We start from the raw sequence: 20,835 nt of genomic DNA, 5'->3' as shown, positions 1-20,835 counted from the left end.
GGAGAAGGAGAGAGTGAGTATAAGAAAGAAAGAAGGGCAACACAAAGAAAGAGAGAAAAAAGAGACTGAGAGAAAGAGAGAAAAGGGATAGAGAGACACAAAGAGAGAGAGAGAGAGCGGGAGAAGGAGAGAGTGAGTATAAGAAAGAAAGAAGGGCAACACAAAGAAAGAGAGAAAAAAGAGACTGAGAGAAAGAGAGAAAAGGGATAGAGAGACACAAAGAGAGAGAGAGAGAGCGGGAGAAGGAGAGAGTGAGTATAAGAAAGAAAGAAGGGCAACACAAAGAAAGAGAGAAAAAAGAGACTGAGAGAAAGAGAGAAAAGGGATAGAGAGACACAAAGAGAGAGAGAGAGAGAGAGAGCGGGAGAAGGAGAGAGTGAGTATAAGAAAGAAAGAAGGGCAACACAAAGAAAGAGAGAAAAAAGAGACTGAGAGAAAGAGAGAAAAAGGATAGATAGACAGAAAGAGGGGAAGAGAGGGAGAAGGTTCATATACAATATAGATGTGAAACAACGTATGCCAACAAATTTTGTGATAATTATTTCAATTTAAAGGTGAACTCTTCTGTCAAGCCTCAACACATATATAGGGAACAGCATGTGGGCTTTAAGACTGTAACACACTTTCGTCCCAGGGGGTGGGGGAGGGGGGGGGGGGGGGGGGGGGGTTGGCAGGCGCGTGCCCCTATGCATCTAACTAGCTCAGCCCGCCTGTATGATGTTAAACAAAAGAATACCCGTTAAGACTCCATGCATGTCAATAATTGACTTTGTGTGAAGTGCACAAAGCAATTGAGACGATATTTTAAGCTTTTATCTAATGCTGGTACTATTGCACTTTGAACAAAGCTGTTTGTGGTAGTGAGACATATTATTACAAACGAAGTGAGGACAAGAAATTAAGATCATAACATAGTTTCTGACTCACTCTCCTTTGAAAAGTAAATTCATGTAGTCATTGATAAAAGGCCAAATATACACAGAACAGCAAAATACATATATCATTTTAAAATTACTTTTCTTTTAATAAGTTCAAGTTCAAGTTCAAGTTCAAGTTTTACACCACTTTTGTATATTTTAAAGCTATCTATTTGTTTTCTCTTATCCTCAAGCGAGGTTATTATTTCCATAATTTAAATAACTATTTAAATTATTGACTCAATGATTGAGTGAAACATAACATAGGCTAAAAATTAAAGTATATTCAACAATTCTTCCAGCTTGTATGCTACGGTCACAAAGCTTCGTACGAACGATAATTTCGTACGAATCCCCCTGTTTTTCCATTGTCTTCCCGAATTTCCATTGTCTGAAAATCGTTCGCAGCAGTTCGTAATGGCATTTGTGACCGAGGCTTTAGTATTATTTTCTTTGCTAACACATTCATATCTTAAAAATAATCTTAGCAACGACTTGAATTCAAAATTATTATTTGAAATAACATAAGGTCTTGCATTCGCATCGTCTCATGTCTATACAACATAAACCTGTTGACTTCCGGATTATCTTATTGTTTAAGGCTTAATACAGAAACCATCAGGTTCAAGAAGGCAATTAGTTAAGGGAATAATGAAAGAAATTACGCACCCATTGAACTGCTTTGCAGTTTTGGATAGATTGATGTCTTGAAGGCGTTCAAAAGTAAGAGCGCCAGCTACGTGTGGAAATTTGTCGCTGAAAATGGCTACCGGATATAAAATGATCTAATATGAAAATGTACCATGATCACATTATGTGACACTCCATTTATTTCCTTCACCCCTCCTTCCTTCAAAGATTTAAAGATATTATAGTCAGGCATACTTGAAATTCGTTCCCCATTATTTAATTTGGATTCCACGAAATACAACACCTTGATTTTCGGTCATTTTCGCTATATTTCCCTTTCAAAATGACATCGTTTTGAATAAAATGATACACCGTCATGTATACATGTCAAGCTGCTAACTGTATATCACTATGTTGTGCAATTAAACGTTATCCCTATATGCCTACATCTATGCAGCACAATACTTCTGTTTTGAACAGTTAGGATTGACAATTGATATTTCGTTCAGCATAAACATACGTTTCAAGTAACGTCTGCATAAGCAGTGCAGAAAGTACAATAAAATATTGTGAAAAACATTAAATAGAAGAAAAGTATCTCAGTTGTTTCATTCGTTAGATAGAATGTAAGATTACGATTTGTTTAATATGTATTGATGAAATATTTTTGTAGGCCTAAGTCTCATACTTCGCAATCATTGCAGACTTTCACTGAGTCATGAGGTTTTTATACCTCCGATCGTTGGAGTAAAAAATAACTCATTATTAAAGTGTAAGTTACTTATAGAACAGCGTCGGGCAAAACCACGTTAAATCTATTTAAAAAATTGCTAAATCGTGTCAAAATAATTTTCAGTATGCTAATGAGTTTTTCATATACTGCTATTAGAAGCCTGCTACATGACGCAGCGTCATAGAAATGTTCTTAAAGTCTCATAAATTTGATTGCTTTTCTTGTTTTTTAAAACAAAAATAAGCCATTTTGTAGTAAACATGTTTTGCTAGTTAGTTATTATGATTTTGTAAGACTTCATAGATTAAAATGTTATAAACGAATGAAACCCTTCGGAGCTACAAACAACTAAGACACCAAATTTATTCAAGACACTCCAGTTCACTCTTTATTTAGCCTAACCGTATATAGCAAGACATCGTATAGTGTTGGCTCAGTCAGTAGAGCGTCCGCCTCACAACCGGGAGGTCGTGGGTTCGAACCCCGGCCGCGTCATACCAAAAGACGTTAAAAGATGGGAGTTGTTGCTACCTTGTTTGGCGTTCAACAATAAGGAGATAGAGCAACGTCGATCTGGCGCTGCTCAGTGGCTGCCGGGCTCACGATCAATTGGGCAAAAAGAATTTCCGTTTCGGTTTAATAAAATTTGGAGTGGACTATTAGGCTATTATTATTATTATTATTATTATTATCGTGTCTTCACAATGTGATGGTTATTTTGTTTTATAGTCACAGTTAGCTGAAACTAGAAATTATGTTGCTATACCGATATTAATCCTAGGGATTCACGTTCGTATCATTTTAAATAATATGTTGATAGAGTCATCATTTATTTGCTTTCCTTTCCTAAATCGTTATCAGGCAACAGAAATTGTACGCTTCAAATTTATGTCAACGTTAGCAAAGGCGTTGTAGGGTTCACCGATATTTATATAATATTGGATGGCTTTGAGTGTGATACAAGAATATACTGTCATAGCGAGAGAAATAATATATTCTTGTTCTTGTATCACACGAAAACAAAGCCATACAATAGTATTATTATTCATATCAGGCTGACGCTCTGTTGTCAGGAGAGACACCAGTTTTGCAAATTGTGTACAGTGACCGGGTGCCAGCGAAAGTGTTGTTGGTTTTCGATAATCAAGCACTATTGTATCGACAGTTGAAGTTCCCGGATGACAGAGCAATACGAAAACAATATGTATTGCGCTAAAGATATTAAATACACTGATTTATTGTACCATTTGGAAGCCTTCTATAGATAATAATAGTAATTATATTGAGTCGGCGATACGTCAATTGGAAATAAGAAGAAGAAGAAGAAGAAGAAGAAGAAGAAGAAGAAGAAGAAGAAGAAGAAGAAGAAGAAGAAGAAGAAGAAGAAGAAGAAGAAGAAGAAGAAGAAGAAGAAGAAGAAGAAGAAGAAGAAGAAAGAGAAGACGAACAAGAACAGGAATAAGAAAATATATATACAAATACAAAGAGGTAAAAAAATGTAACAATATTCTAGTTGGACATAATTCTTTGATGTTTTCATTGTCCCTGTCACATGAATCCGTTTTATATTAATTTGATCGTCTTTCTTTATCCACTATAATTTGTTGTTGTTGTTACCATACACCTTGTTTTATTAGTCTAGACCTTTTGGGCAATTAACCAAACAAACCATGCTCAAAACTGAGGGTGCCAATAACTGGAAGTATCACAAATGCAATGACTACTCTCCATTGAATTATGAATTATGTGTTATGACTTATGACTTATGATTTTCATTCTGTTTTGTTTTTCTTGAAGTATTTAAACAAAAGTACCTTGATTATCATCTGGTGTTTGTATAACCTTTTGCAATATTGTGTTTTATGTATTCTAAACAACTACTTGTAAATTGTGAATAATTCAGCCATTGACTGCTAATCACGGTTTGTATCATTTTCAATTTCATTTCTGTTTCAAACAAAACATTACAGATTAATCATAATCATTTACACAACATTAAGGAATACATATTGGAAACAGAGGGGTCGATTAAATCATTATACTATGAATGCATTTTTGAAAATTGTTATAAATTCCTATTTCATGTGTCAGCTTAGTTGCTACATGATAAGATTTAATCAACTATACTAAAACCATTAAGGAATATAATATTCATAATCACAATATGATATTTAACATCATTATATAAAACTTAACGTAGGCCTAAGTGTATCTTTATTTCGGCAATTGGCAACATTGACGTGATATTGGCTTTATATTTTCTCCTTTTTGTGTGTTTAATATTATCAGCATTGTTATCTTCATCATGTTAACTATCATTATTATTATTATTATTATTATTGTTACTGTTATCATTATTATTGTTATTATGTTGTCTTATCATTACTATCATTTATATCATAATCTTTCTACTACTATTACTACTTCTACTACTACTAATAATAATAATACTATTTATACTATTACTACTACTTCTGATACTACTTCTGCTGCTACTACTACTACTACTACTACTACTATTACTACTACTACTACTACTACTACTACTACTACTACTACTACTACTACTACTACTATTACTATTACTTCTACTACTACTATACTACTATACTATTACTGCTACTACTACTATTACTACGACTACTACTACTACTACTGCTGCTGCTACTACTACTACTAATACTACTACTACTACTGCTACTACTCATACTATTACTACTAATAATAATAATACTACTACTACTTCTACTACTAATACTAATACGTAGTAGTGAATTTCTCCTTCTGTTTTCTAATACTATTTCTGGTATATTGTAATTATCGTCAAACAATAGCCTCATATTGCTAAGCAGCACGTTTAAACGCGCTTTAAATCGCCCGTTTATTTGTATGATTCTTTTTGTTCGTGTTTTTTTTTAAACGTTTAAAACATTATTCAAAATGCCCACCATAGACACTTGCGTTATGGTTGATTTCAAGAAACCAGGCCCCAGTCACCCCCTAGTTGAAATATGCCCATATGCCCATGATTGCAGTGCACCTATAAATTATATGCACATTTTTATATGGGTAACATGCATAGGAAATTGCCTCTTTTAGGGATAAAAAATGAAGAAAAAAAATATATACCGCAATGGCACTGTTTGCCTCAAACGTCATAATACCTAAATAACCACTAGTGCTACTGTTAATGATTTTTTTAAATAGAGAATTGCCGCAGTGAAACCACGTTTCCATTAACAAAAATGTTTAAGATGAAATAATCACTGCTCTTCGTTATGAGAAACGTTTTAGTGCTGTTTTAGTGAATATATAATTCGACTCTAAAAATATTCTTTAAAAATCAACAAAAGAAGACAATACAAAACAAGCGACATTTTAATGCAGTCAGTATTTTATTCCGAAACAAAATATTAATCTGGCCAATATAATTCTCTGAATTACTGCTCACAAAAAAGGACACATCCCGTATAAAATATAGACATCGTTATAATGACAGAATATAATCAGTTACACATCTCTTTCAAATGACAACTCTTAACGAGTCCGAACAAACAAACTTAACATAGAATGATTTTCTTAGCGCAGGAGTGAGTGGGGAAGCGGGTGATGGTTCGATTAGATGCATGCAGACTGTTTGAGTAGACCGCTTTACTAACATATTCCAATATGTTTGGCCGCGGACTTGGTGATGAGGTACTCGTTATCCAGTTAGTTATCAATGAAATATACTACTTGGAATCCAATCTGCATACATTACTTTTTGCTATGTCTGTCTAGCCTCAGACAAGCTCTAGGGTTGCCGAGGACAACCTTTGTTAACATGATATGCACACTTATTGAATATGTTAGCAAATCGGTCTATTTAGTGATAGTATGACATAACAATACAACAGCAGCTAATCGTACGGAATGTTTTCATTCTCTAACAAAATCATTCATATGACGACGATTCTTCTCATTCGTCATCAAAATGTTAAATCAACATATCTTTCAGGATGAATCGCGATGGTTCATTCAAACCATATGATTCGCATATTCAATACTATACATTAACGATCTTAGAATCATCAATAATTTAGAAAACGTATAAACCGAGGTCAAGAGAGAAAATAGACCGGTTTCCTAACATAATTATTCAAATTTCATGCATACATGCATTAACAACCTAAATGCTTGTCCGACATAGCAACACGTAATGCATGAAGAACCGTGAAAACCAATCATGCCGTAAGCTCAGTTGGAAGAGCAGTGGTCTCGTAATCCGGTGAACCCGGGTTCAAAACCACGGCAATGCACTAATGTCCTTTGGAAAGGCATTTATCCTCATTACCAGGTCTCTTGGAGAGGACCTAAAAAGCCGTCGGTCCTCTGGTTGCTTACTAACAAGCATTTATGCTTTCTTAGCAGTCAGGTAAAACAACCACCTCTATATGTACACGACTTTAAAGCATGGTGTTTTTTTAAACTTGGTTCGTATACATAGGTGGGGAGAGTGGTAACGTATAAAATATGTACTTACATTAAATAAAGTGCATCTAATGATGGAAGAAGAAGAAGACAAAATTCCTTGCATTTTTTTGGCGATAACGATCTCTGTTTTCACGAAGTGACGGTATTGAGGAAAATCGTCACGCAAAGTGAATACAATTTTTTTCACTACCGTCACTTCGTGAAAACAGCGACGAAACATGTGCAGGCTTACACAAGGGCTCAAGACAATTGTCTTGAGCCCTTGTGTAAGCCTGCACATGTTTCCTCAGTTTGCTTGCAGGCCTAGCTTCTCGAGAGAACCCTAATCAAACGTAACAATAACTCACGATTGCCCAACATTGTAACAACATTACTGAAGCAATAGACGATCGACGATCTGCAATCCGACTCTTGAAACACAATACATGGTAACAGCTGAGTTGCGGAATACAATAGGCCCATAGTGTATCTTATGGGTTTTTCAGAAAAAGGATTGAGCACATACAAACTGGGCCCCGTCGCATAAAACTTGCCATTGATGGTAATTTTGCCATCAATGGCAACTACCATGGTAACAGGGCTCAACAGCCAATCAAAATCAAGGTTTTCATGGTAGTTACCATTGATGGCAAAGTTAACATCAATGGTTGTTGTTCCTGCTGCTACTGTTTTGGCCCTAACGGCGCCTCATTATTTTGCAACCAAAGACTAGTACTGAGGGTAGGCAAAGAGCACGATCTCAAAGGCTTTCAAAAAATGAACCCAAGATAATTTTCATGTCCCTCTCCGCCCACCTCAAATTTTGGAACATTACAATGACGTATGACGTAATCCGAACAGAGTTCATTTTGGGCTATACAATGGGTAATGGTATTGCCCTTGATTTGATTTCCCGAATGTCTTTGCGACCGAGTTTGACTTTCAACCTCCATTGGCGTAATGAGCAAAAACGGGGGGGGGGGGGGGCAGAAAGAAAGAAAAAATGATATACTTGACAAAAAAGTGAGAAAACCCCCGAAAAATCATGTTATTTCAGCAACATTTGTAAATCACGGGCATCGAATTAGATATAAACCACGTTTTATTTTTTCCTTTTTTTTTTGGGGGGGGGGGGGGGGGGGGGGGGGGGGGGGGCAACTGGCAACTGGCAAGTGCAAACCTCCCCCCCCCCCCCCCCCGATCAGTTCGCCAGTGTCAACCACTTCATTTCGTACAATCCACTGTACTGCTCTACAAATCAATACGAGAAATGCATTCAGAGTTGTATTGAATCTGATGAATAGACACATATTCCAATTTATTGATTTTTCTTTCCTGGGGACCTAGTTATTCCGTTAACCTATTATTAATGAATGATTTACAATACTCGGAATCCAACCTGCATACATTACTTGTAATAAAATCCCGAATAAGTGTACGCCCTACTCTTTGACTTGACATTATACATCGAATGGGTAATCGCAATCGCAATAAGGGAGTTTACAGATAGCACATGGTACAAATGACCCCAAATATCCACAGACCTTTTACACATGGAGAAGTTCCACTTTGAGCATATTAGAATAATAACTGCCAAAGTCCTAGATGTGCTTCATGAATACCTTTTGTTTGCCCTCTTGAAAAGAATACTTCCACCTGCATATCATAGAATATACCGTTGGTGCATAAATGAATAATGTTACATAACTTTCATGAGCGCATATCCAGTATTCTTCTCTGTGGGTTTTACCTTTTTGGTACAAATGACCTTTATCTGCCCATGCGCAGATTGTATCTGTAAACTCCCTTATACAAATTGCACGAGGTGCAAACCAGTTACCCAATGTTTAAACCGTCGGAAGTCGACTTGCTGTAATGTGAGCATTAACATCACAATCCAAGGTGTGAATATACAATTTGTAAACAAATAACACAAAACACGAGTAAAATGTAAACGCATGGAGCACAATCCTGACTAACGGGTCTAGTTAAACTCAAGTCAAGGGATAGAAAATCGAAAAGACTTTCGAAAAACCAACCGGAGGCAAAAAGCCATTTCGTAATGTAACGAAATAGTCTATGCATGCCTTTTTGAAGTGTCTCGATACGAATTATTTCACTCATCTGTTACGAACATTTGTATTGTGTTTGTAATTGCATTGTAATAGTCAGAATGCGCATTGCATACATTTCGTGTGGTTAGGTAGGGCATGCCATAATGTTTTTCATACCTAGCAACAATTAATGAGCAAATTACATTACTATCGACATACAATAACATGTATGTGTAACAAATAAATGAAATAATTTGTAACATGGCACTAGACAAAGATTGGGAGCGCCAGGAGTGTCACGTATGATAGACATGAGCGCTATACAAGAACCCACTATTTGTCATTATTATTATTATTATTATTATTATTATTATATTTTGATTGCATTACGAAAATGGTCTATTTCGATAGCCTCGGCCATCACCAATTGAGATGTGCAAACATTACAATGCTGTATTATGTAATCTGAACATGATTTTCATAAGATAAACAATTACATGGTACAATTGAAATTGGCCTTGAATTTGTTTCTCGAAAATCGTTGCGATCGTGTGTCACAAATGTTTGAATTATGTTAATGCTCTTAGAATGTTTAACAGTGATGAAATAAGGTTAGATCGTCAAACATAAGTGTGTACGACTCTGACTATTGCGTAACATATATCAATGTCGGGAGTTAAACAGTCCATGCATACACAAACGTTAGATTTAATGTATAAGCACTACACTCTTTCACCGCTGTCAGTAATATACACCGCCCCCGCCCCCACGTTATTAAAAAAAAAACCGTTGCTATGTAATATCTGTGGATTAAAAAAATTGAGAAAAAAAATTATATGCTTTACTAGCGGCATGTCGAAGAATCATCTCATGAGAAACTTTAAAAGCAACGTCATGTTCCTTTATCCCTTCCGCGAAGAGGAACAAGGAATTCCATTAATTCCATTTATTATGAGAGTGTGAACATTCAAAGGAAAAAACGCGACTGTAATTCCGTTTTACTTTCTTTGTACGATTATATATAGAAATGACGATAAATGACGACTTTACTTAATAATCCATTTTAATCGATGGGAAATCAAAAGATATTCAGACCGGATAATGGGGCGTAGGCATTATGCCTATAACCAACGAACATCTATATTGACGGACCTCTATGGTATTTCAGTGTGGAGAGCTTTAAAGATAAAGTTGAGTTCTGGTCATAATAATAATAAATAATAATAAAAGGCATTTCTATCGCGCCGTCTATCTAGAAATTCTATTCCTCATTTATTATAACCCCGGCTTTAGTCTAGCTGCCATTACAGCGCTCTAGCATTTCAAGGAATTAATTCCTGCCAGGTACCCATTTACCTCACCTGGGTCATTAGTGGACATTAGTGCCGTATCGGGGATCGAACCACGCGATTGCATTGTGAAAAAAACGGTGTGGGATCGATCAGAAAATTGTTGTCATATTTATAATATTGAGGCATTTAAAGAGCCATGCTTTTCAGGGAACATATTTTTCTATGATGTTCTTCCACACTTGCATAATAACAATGATAACGCCCCCCCCAAAAATTGTCACCTCTTCCCAGAACTCAGCCTTCTCTTTAAGTGAGGACATAGTTGAGCGATAGCCTTGTTTTTCTATGATTAACTTCAATTCTTCCGTTTGAAATCATGGACGAATTAATGTCAAAATACTAGCTTTGAAAAATGAGGCCATAATCAGCTATTTGTATTCATTACCATGTTAAAAACAAAATCAATACAATAACGTTATCTTTGAGATAACCTTTCACTGATACCAGTCCCCTTCTTTTGTGGTAGAATCTTATCCGCGATAAAATTCGGTTCGTTCAAATGGTCAGAAATTCGAATATAAAAATAGTGTTTCTTGTCATTGTACGACTATGGCATATCAGAAAACATCTTCTTAGTATTCAATTTCTTGAAATATTTTGTCAAAATAGAATATTGCCTTCTTCTGCAACAGTTCAGGAATCTTATTCATTACAAACGGACACAAAATCAGTAAGGAAATCACTGTGAATAATACAATTAACAAAATTAAATATTCCATGCTATACAATTCACGTTATGAATTTATATAATTTTATACTTGAACACCGTTCGTACTACGTACATGTCATTACGTGCATACTTTGTGCACAAAATTCATATTACATGTCCAGATAATATTTTATAAAGAAGTAATTATAAATCATTCAATCTTCAGAATCTTAATTTCTATTGTTTACCGGTCACATTATGGCAAAGCACAAATTTTTCACAAAGAAATGGATCATATAGGATTTACGACTAAACATGACTTTATAATGACTTATAATATCTTTCGTAAAGCAAATGCTATTCTTCAAGCTTTATTAACAGTTTAACACTTCCACTTTCTCTTATTTTCTCGAGATCAGTTGGGTAAACTCATTAGTGCAAAAATATCCGTTTCATATAATTATATACATTTCATTTTATGCTTCGCTCCAACACAATGTAGGAAAATTTAATCACGTTGATAAACTTTAATCAAAAATCGCTGGATATCCTTTGAATCAGGCAAATAATGACTAAACTGCGTAACGTATTTATAAGCAGCATCTCCATTGAATCATCTATGGCACTTCTTTCGTATCATTCAAAACTATTTTCCTCCTCAAAAATTACTGGTGTTCTTCGGGTAAATCCGCATCCGCTCCTCCGTATAATTCATAGTCTTTAGATCGGTGAAATCTACGAGGCGGACTTTATAAGTGATGACGTATCGGCCTCTGATTGGGCATTGCTCTCCAATGTAACGTCCACATCCATCCTCGTTTCCGAGTCTGGTTTATTCGTCGAGTTGGTAACTTCACAGTCGACGTTCTTTTTCTTCGTCGTAGTCGAGACTGGCAGCGAAGTCGTCATTGCCTTCCCCGATTTGACCTCATCGATGGTGGATGTGCGTTCGACCTTCTGTTTCTGCTCCTTGAAGAAGCCCCGGCTAGTGCAGCATTCCCTGACCGTAATGGTCACATCCGAAGCGGTAACGTCCGTTATGAGGACTTCTCCTGCAGGCAACAGCGACTGCATGGGCCTCCACAGGCTGGCTGACCGTGGCAGTGGGGGCGGGCTAGGCTTTGCGGCAAATTCGCTCAAAATGTGTTCAAAATCACGTTTAACTTCTTTCGGTTTTTTACCAGCGGTTGAGGCTTTCGTGGATTCTTTTGGTCCTTTCCGGGCCATCTTTTTGGGAGGAGGTTGCGCTGCTGGAACGAAATCCTCGCTTGCGGACACCTCTTGCGGCGTCGCAACCGAAGAACTAATGTCTTCTGCTTCAACATCGACATTGGGAGATTCGGCGTTACCAATTTCTTCTTCAGTTTCGCCTATCGCATCAAAACGGGGATACTCCTCACTGATGTCGTCATCCTCATCATCATCCATTTCATCCTCATCATCATCATCCTCATCATCCCCATCCTCATTGTTACTCGAGTTCATCATATCGTCTTTGAAGAAGAACGGTGTCGAGTTTGAATTGACGTCGACCCTGGGACTCTGCCCGACCACGGGGAACGACGTGATGCCTTCGGGTAGACTCTCTGTTCTCTTCAGATGGCTCATGCCTCGACCACGCCCGCGTCCCCTCGGCCCACCTCGTCCTCGGCCTCGACCGCGGCCCAGGGTGCTGATACGAGTACCGCCGCCGATAACGATGGCACTGCCGCGACCGCGACCTCTACCTCGCCCACGTCCGCGCCCACGACCACGTCCTCGCGGGCGAAACAACGGAGGTCTTCCCAGAGGGCGTCCCGGTGGTCGTCCGGGTGATTTGGGTACGCTGAGAACTTGGACGACGTCGGTGGTTGACTGTATGGTGAAAAATGTATAGGAATACAAGAAATAAAACAGTTATACATGTATATTCATCTAATTCTAAGGACAATCAGTACTAAACTGCAGAACAAGGTTTTTTAAATCGTTGAACGAACAACACATGCTCCGCAGTCAATTTTCTACACAAGGCGAGTTCCTATCTTCAGTCCTGGAAACAAATATGTACCTTAACCGAATTCTAGCTCGAAACCTATTTAACCCACCACTCAATAACAGATCTCAACCCTAACCCTATATTTTTGACGGAATAATGCCGAATCATCTTCACAGAAATATGATGGAAATATATCGGAAAACATGGGGGGGGGGGGACGCCCATTCTGGCCCGAATTCACAAAGGAGGTTTGTCGACAAACCTAGGTTTATGTGCGTCATATGACGCGTTTCGACGCGTTTCGAACCAAGGTTTGTCGAAAACTTTCTTTGTGAATTCGGGTCTCTATTGTCCGGCCTCATAGTCTCGTTTATGATTCCAAGCAGCTCAATTGGATTTTCTATTTCTCTCGTTTTTTGTTGGTAATCCAAGACATAGTCTACGCGCTGTGAGCACGACTGCAACTACGTACGAAAAACTCTAAAATAAAAAGTTGCTTGAAGCATTTCGCGGTGAACCTCATGCGCAGGCACTGTTGTTTAGAACCAGTAACCTGGACGACAAGCGAATATGACGTTAGCTCTTCGGTACTCTATCAAACTTGCCCCCCCCCCCTCCCCCGAGTCGATTTTTTCGAAAATTATTGCGATCGAGTTTGTGATAAAATGATAATAATTAGAATAGTAATAATAAAAGAAACGTGCTAACAAAAGTGGTCTTGTCTCAACTCTGTTCATGTACATTATTTTGTCATTAATCATTGTGAAAGTCACTATCTCGATATCACACCCTCTACTTATTTATGTTAATTGAAAATGTCGTGGTAATCGTATTTAAGGATTTCCAGAACATTCATTTATGGTTCCGGATTATTTAACTCCATATCGCTTTTAAAAAAATGTTGAAGTTTCGCAAGTTGTATTAGGATTTTTATTCTTCATGTAATGTAAATAAAAGCAATCAACCAAGACTTCATAAACATGATTTGATCCTTCCAAAAATCAAGTTCATCCTATTCTGTAATGTTGAATTTATTATACATAATTGCAAACACATTTAATTGATTATTCGTTTGTGTATTCATTAATTAATTCATTGTTTATTTGTTGGTGAACTTTAGTTAATTAGTTAGTTATTTAATTGCATTTTTTCTCTTTTGAGATGGTTAACAATATTAGTCACAAAGACGTTATATGCACTAAACTAATAAATACACTTTCATCCCAATCGGTTGCCTTGTTAGTATTTCACCCATCGAGCAAATTACCCCTCCCAGGCTCCCCCTCTTAATTCTTGATGCTAATGGCAGCTTAACATAGCAGGACCAACTCTACGTCAATTATAATTCCACACAATAATATCGTTTGCTCATTGTTTGAATAATTATGTTTACCATAATACATCAAATACACTCGCCTTGAAATCTGTTAATGGTATGCCAATCGTTTTTGATTATCGCATTAGTAAAACTGTTTTTACCACGCAATTTACTCATTCTCTTCCTCTCTCCATGCACTTCTCTCTCTCTCCCCCTGTCTCTCTCTCTCTTTTCTCTCTCCAAAACATCCCCTCTCTATCTCTCTCCACCACCCTTTCTCTCTATGTATCTATCTATCTATATATCTGTCTGTCTATCTATCTATCTATCTATCGATCTACCTCCCTCTCTCTCTCTACCACACCCACCCCCTCTCTATCTCTCTCTTATCATAGAACCATCCATGTCTAAAGTTACAACACGGTAATGACAGGGCCATACGGTGAACATGACTTGTGATATTGGCAACAACAACAAAAGGAACGGAGTAGGAAGATCAAACAAATCAAGAGTTAAAATGAAGCTCATGTGAAATTAGACCAAAATGATTAATTTACTGTACACAATGACTACACGTAGCTTTATAAAAGGGGAGGGATATACTCTTTAGTAAAATGTAACATGGTAATAAGCCTAAACGAAGAAGTATTCTTCTTTCACATTAATCGTGAAATCAACTTTTAAAACTTCTGCGAAATAGAATTGTGCATTTTCAACTCACAGTGACAATGACTACATGACTTGTATAGGCTATATATTATAGTCTGGGCAATCAATAATAAAATGAAATGGAAAAAAGAAAAGAGAAAAGATGGATTTCGAGTCAACATTGATGTAAAACCTTGGGAAATGAACTCCCGATCACATCATATTTATCCAAGTCCCCCCCCCCTCCTCTTCTTTGCCTATAATAATAATAGGCAACAGGCATGACGGACAATATCATACACATATATTGTGATAACAAAGTTACAGTGCAATTTGATAATGTACTGGCTTCAATTGTATGGTGAGTAATACTGAATCACGTAATCAGAATTATAGGTCTATCAATATCCCGCCAATACACACGTATTTCAATAGATCACGCATAATACTGTCTATAGCCTAGCACGAATGTGTCCTCGTATAATGAAAAGTACTGAATTACATAGCAAAATAAAACAGTACTCAAAATGTCAATCACATGTTGAGATAATCGAAGATAACGAATCTGACTAATCCATAAATTACATATGATATGAACATTAATTATACTGAATCAATTATTGATCAACTACCGTTTCCGAGTAACAAAAAACTAAGTACACGGGAACGTGTTATAAGTCAAAAGGTCAATAAGTTTGAGTGCGCTCGAAGCCTCGCGATGACAAGGCTATTATTTTAACTACTTTCGCGTTCGACTCGGGTGCTTCAAAATGTTGGTAAAAAATGTTCCTTGTTGTGTAGATAAGGTTGAAAAATATGAGAAGTAGTGACTGCATTGGACTCAAAATATTTACTTTTCATGTTGCTAAAATGATTTATGTGCATGTCATGGACGAATTTGCTTCAAATTATTTACTTTTTCGTTTTGCTTCATTTATTTATGTGCATGTCGGACGAATTATAAATCGAGTTCGTAACGTAATTAATCAACGTGTGTATTCAAGAGGCTTTTCTCTTTATTCTTCGACACTGACATTGTACATGTAAACTTAATTCCGATAATTACTGTTCAATTATTACCGCATGAAGGTATTACATCGAAATCTGCGGAATTTTATCAATTGGTGTTGAGCTTTGGAATATCACACACCGTATGGGTTTGTCTATAATTATGTCCAGGGATGGCGTAAGTAAATTTTTCCCGTTGGATTGCATTTTTATATTTTATTCACCCTTCCCGATTCTGTGTACAATATTATTTAAATTAGAATTGCTCCTTTTTTATGAAATCCTCAATACCGTCTGTCGTACTCATCATGAATCTCCGAACCTGACATTTAAATTTTGTTTCATCACAGCGCAGTTGAGTATATTTATTATAGTAGCTGCTTTATATAAATTGATATATTTGTTGTTGTATCCATGAAAATAAGGAAACTGCGTAATCATTGATATTGATTCAGTGAAATATAATTTCCTGGACTCTAGTAGTGTTTAGCGGCTAAATCTAAACTGGAGCAACCCCCCCCCCCCAAGAAAATCAAACATATCGTTTCCTAATAAAACAACCAAAATGGTTCACTTTAAAAGTCATTTCAAAAAGGTAATATAAACTATATCAGTTCATAACTTTTTTTATAATCATTGGTAACATGTTAAAATACAAGCAAAAGGAATTAAGAAAACATCGTTCACGGTAGATTTAACATTAATATTTTTCTTATTCTCGATGTATATAATATTATGAAGAAAAAAAACTATGATAAACTCCTTCCGTCTGACATGTAGTCTTTTCTTGCACTTCAAATTGTTTATCATGCAACATGCATATTATCATTTTGCAAAAGAACTAGAAGCAAAAATAAATAATAATTAATCAAAGTAATAAGTCAATATATAGGCTTACATGAATAAAAACTTTTAAAATTATTTTCTATTTCTATTTTTTCATTTTCTTTTATAGCGAAATGTCTTGTCCCTGCAAACAAAAATGATGAAAGAACGTCCATTAGTTTGAATAAACGTTTTTTTTTAATTCTTTTTCTTAACAATTCTGTCCATTAATGTCATACGTTTCAGGAGCATATTATTTTCTTTTAATAAATCCTTGTGAGAAAAAACAAAAAAGACTTTATAACAGATGCAAACGATTTTAAACTACAACTGAATTTCACCATAATTATAATTGTACTCTTCATTTTTTCTTTGCAAAATGTATACATGGTTGTAGTAAACAAGTGCAAAATGTAGAAATTGGAATGCACACAGGAAACTAATCTATTTTCAGTCAACAAGCAATTCCCTCATGGTCAATTCTAGAGGGGCCATCACCTATTTCTAGTTTTTATTTTTATTCAGCTTCAGAAGAAGAATGCTTCTTGTAATTGTACTGATAAATTAAGGGGAAAGTATGTAAACGAACATGGATCTATGACTTCGGTATAATATATACCTGTAGGCCTAATAATAATGAATTACCTATAGGTTTCTATAGCTATAGGTTTCTATATATAGCGCATTATTTTCCTTTTCGGAGAAAATATTAATGCGCTTACAATAATAAAAAACGAAATTACAGATAACAACTAATTCATGAACTAAAGAAATATCAAAATAAGAACAAGATTAATCGTGACGCTTATCAACATCAATTATTATGGATAAATGAAAGCAAGTTATGACAAAGAACAGAAATGTAGTTTAAATTATGATGAAATGCAGTTTTAATGACCATCAAAAATCATCTTTGAAGAAGTAAGAATTCAATTGTGATATCAAGGTAGTTAATTATGTGATGGTTCGGACGGTATAAATAGTAGTTTCATAAAACGTTAACAAGTCATTTGATTTCATATTCCTACGGGGAGAGCGTCTATTTTTGTACAGTCTTCATAGTCATACAGCTCAATCTAGCACAACTTTATGTGGGAATGACGCTCTTGTTATATTATGCAGGATTTATTTATATTCTGGTATAGTATAGAATCAAAATAAACTTAAATATACTATATAATAGTCCAACACCAACATTTTTCAAATCGTAGACATATTGTATGCATGATTGCCATTGCGGAAAATTAAATATATTGATGGTGTCGGACAAGTGGCGTAGCGTAAAACCAGATATAGGGGGGGGGGGGGCGGTCTCACTAATAAATGAAATGCTAACTATTTATATTAAGGGCATTGGGGAGGGGGTCAGAAGGATCCTTCAGCTTTTTTCATTTTTCCTTTTCCCCTTTCCGTGTCTTTCTTTTTTTCCCGCCCCCTCCCCGCCCCCGTTCGCCATTATATTGGGGGTTGGAGGGGGCACCTGCCCCATCCCTTCAGGTAGCTAAAGGGTATTTTACTGGGTATATTAATGTACATTTTGTGCTATATATGTTTTTCTATAATTTCAAAAAAAAAAAAAAAAAAAGACTTGTGACGATCAAACGCATTTTCTCTCGCACATTCATTCACAGACATCGCAACAGATGATGATAAGGTCTACAATTAAGTTCAGTTTTCCTAGTAAATAATATCAGATCCCTCTGAAATCCACGAAACTGTCTTTATACATAGCAAAATGCAATATAATATGCTAATTTGCCTCTCTTCGAATTAGTTTAGGAAATATGGATGATTAAAGATTGTGATTATATTTCGAAAAATTGGAAAAGCTGTGATATACAAACATAATGTTCGTTAAGCAGTTAGGATAAAAAATCTATCAAAACGAGGTCAATCTTGCAATAAATCATTTCTTATTTAATCAGTATCACATAGCAAAATAAACTAAATACCACTGCCCTGACACAGAACACCAACAAAAACAAGAAGAAAAAAATAAATAAGAGAAACAAATTGAATACGCGCATTTTCAATTTTTCAAATAAGCTTCTGTATATTCATTTTTTTCTCTGCACAACCAAACTTTTCTTACACTGAACATAAAAATGTAACGTTGGAGAAAACTTAGCACACATCATTCCTTCAAGTTCAGAACAAAATTCATCACTTATAATAATAAAACAATAATATTTAGAAAATCCAACGAATCAAACGAGATTTACAGAATCAGCAAACCCATGCAGATATTCTTAACATCGTCATCAAAATGCTTTTCCTCCATTTATTTATGGGTTATTTTCAAACTCATGAAAGTATATCTTTACCTTTTATTCTAAAGACGTTTTAAGTTATTTAAATAATTAAATCAAAGCGCATTAAACAAAATTATGACTCACCTTTCTTCTTCCAGGTTTTCTACCTGGTTTTGACGCTTGTTGCGGCGATGTTTTCTTTTCAAGTCTGTAATAAAATAGAATAAATCATTTGGGCCTTTATTCATGAAAATTGACATAATCAGAGAAATTATAATTGTATTCTTCAAAATAAAATCCTCTAATTTTGAGTCACATGGTGAAGACAGGCAATTAATTTTTTTGTTAAAACTATTAAAACCCAATTTTTTCCGTTTTTTTAAACAAAACAACGAATAGATTCTTTTTTTAATAATGAAGCTTTCATCATTCTATATAACGTCATTTTTACTAACATCATACAATTATTGATGACTATTAGGCCTAAAACTAACAAATGAAACAAAAAACATCGTGTAACATTTACACAGCAAATTTATAGGCCTCGATAATTATGAATAGGCCTATGGGTAAAAACTGACAAGGTGAAGAATAATCATCGGCAAGAAACAGAAGTTATGAAGAGGACTTAACTTTGCTAAAAACGTGATCGTCAATGATTAAACTTTTGGTCAAAGTTTTCTTCTCCGCCAATATTATAGTTGTATCTAAAGAGTTGGTAGCAGGGATTTCGTTTTTAATTAAAAATAAACAAAAAAACATATTATGACTTAACATATCGTTCCAGTTTCTGTCTATAAACAATTATTTCAAATAAACAAAACATGGTCTTCGAAGCAAGTTAAATGCCTACGAACCTGGATTCGAAAAGGCGAACAAGTCGGTCATCTAAGATGTTTTCTTCTGGCTCCCAAGTATTGTGTCTGAAAAGGAGAAGAAAATAAAACATCATCATTAAACACAGCGAGAAAACCCGATATTATATAGAAGTATTAAGTATAAATTTATTAACGTGAGTAGCCCATCTTGGCTGACTGAAAGATCAGAAAATACAGCATGAGAAATTTTTCGGAACTTGAAGTTTTACAAATTGTATACTTACTTTGGGGTCCATCCTTTCCATTTAACCAAGTACTCGACTCTTCCCTGTGAAAAAATATAGAAAGAAAGTGGTTAAACTTTTGGAATCTCTTCTCGAGTAAAGCACAACCAAACTGATTCACGAATAGGCCTAATGATTTAGCTCTAGATCCAAAGTGAAACATGAAACTTTGACAGTTGGTGAAATTTAATAGAGATGCAGTGAACCTAGTTACAAAGATTATGGAGCCTTTGGTTTTTAACTACCTTTCTCGTCCGCTTCTGTTTTAACTCTTCAGCTGCGAAAACTTGCTGGTCACTCTCTGCTTGTTCGTCTTCTTCCATCGCTTCGGGAACTACCCAGTCGTGATCTACGAAGTCTGATTCGACCGTGTTCGTTCGTGGGGAGCTCCAGGTGTCCACACAAGCGAGCCGCAGGCAGTTCTTGGACTAAAAATCTTCGACAGAGCCTTTCCGTGGTCGTAATAGAGTTCTATGTAATTACAATAAGCTTCATACGTCTCAATGCTTTGGGCTCTGGGGTTTTTATAACACGGAACTCCGTAGAACACACACAATTGCAGTACAATCGAATGCGGAGTTCTTGGCGCTGAGTCTCATGCCTCTTTTTCTGTATAATAATATCGCCTGCTCGAGCTCTCACATGGTCGACCAGTTCAATACACACACAATATACCACACATTTTTTCCTTCGCTCTTTCAATAGAGACAACACGCGGTGTGTGTCGTATGTCGCTCATAAGCATATCCCATAATAAACACTGGTCTGACGTCACGTCCTAAAGGGCATTTACAAAGCAAAGCGACGTGTACAGACAGCAACAAAAAACGGTGGTAATTCTACATTAGTTAATATTCGGATATATACTATCATTCTCTACATGCAATAGATCTTCTGCCTTCGTAATATTATGTCGTAGA

At 35.9% G+C, this 20,835-nt stretch overlaps 1 protein-coding gene across 1 annotated transcript; it reads right to left on the bottom strand.

The window, feature by feature from the left end:
* Positions 1 to 10,861: 10,861 nt before the first annotated feature.
* Positions 10,862 to 20,551, bottom strand: LOC100893972 (myoneurin). The gene is made up of 5 exons (XM_003727353.3): positions 20,161 to 20,551; positions 19,916 to 19,959; positions 19,671 to 19,736; positions 18,958 to 19,021; positions 10,862 to 12,641 (listed from the first exon to the last, which is right to left on the bottom strand). The coding sequence occupies exons 1-5, from the start codon at positions 20,236 to 20,238 to the stop codon at positions 11,523 to 11,525; spliced, it is 1,371 nt and encodes a 456-aa protein (XP_003727401.1). The 5' UTR covers positions 20,239 to 20,551; the 3' UTR covers positions 10,862 to 11,522.
* Between the last annotated feature and the right edge of the window lie 284 nt (positions 20,552 to 20,835).

The sequence above is a fragment of the Strongylocentrotus purpuratus genome, unplaced genomic scaffold (assembly GCF_000002235.5).
Source record: "Strongylocentrotus purpuratus isolate Spur 01 unplaced genomic scaffold, Spur_5.0 spur5_scaffold_14, whole genome shotgun sequence".
Taxonomy (NCBI): Eukaryota; Metazoa; Echinodermata; class Echinoidea; order Camarodonta; family Strongylocentrotidae; genus Strongylocentrotus; species Strongylocentrotus purpuratus.
Note: the sequence above shows the minus strand (reverse complement) of the source record. Positions and strands in the feature narration are given on the sequence as shown.

What these genes read in the sequence shown, in the direction of transcription:
- LOC100893972 (XM_003727353.3), bottom strand. Translation starts at nt 20,238, where the DNA reads ATGGAAGAAGACGAACAAGCAGAGAGTGACCAGCAAGTTTTCGCAGCT. An exon ending in AACAGAAGCGGACGAGAAAG is followed by an intron (nt 19,960 to 20,160) that starts GTAGTTAAAAAC and finishes ATTTTTTCACAG; the next exon opens with GGAAGAGTCGAGTACTTGGT. An exon ending in GTTCGCCTTTTCGAATCCAG is followed by an intron (nt 19,022 to 19,670) that starts GTTCGTAGGCAT and finishes ATTTTATTACAG; the next exon opens with ACTTGAAAAGAAAACATCGC.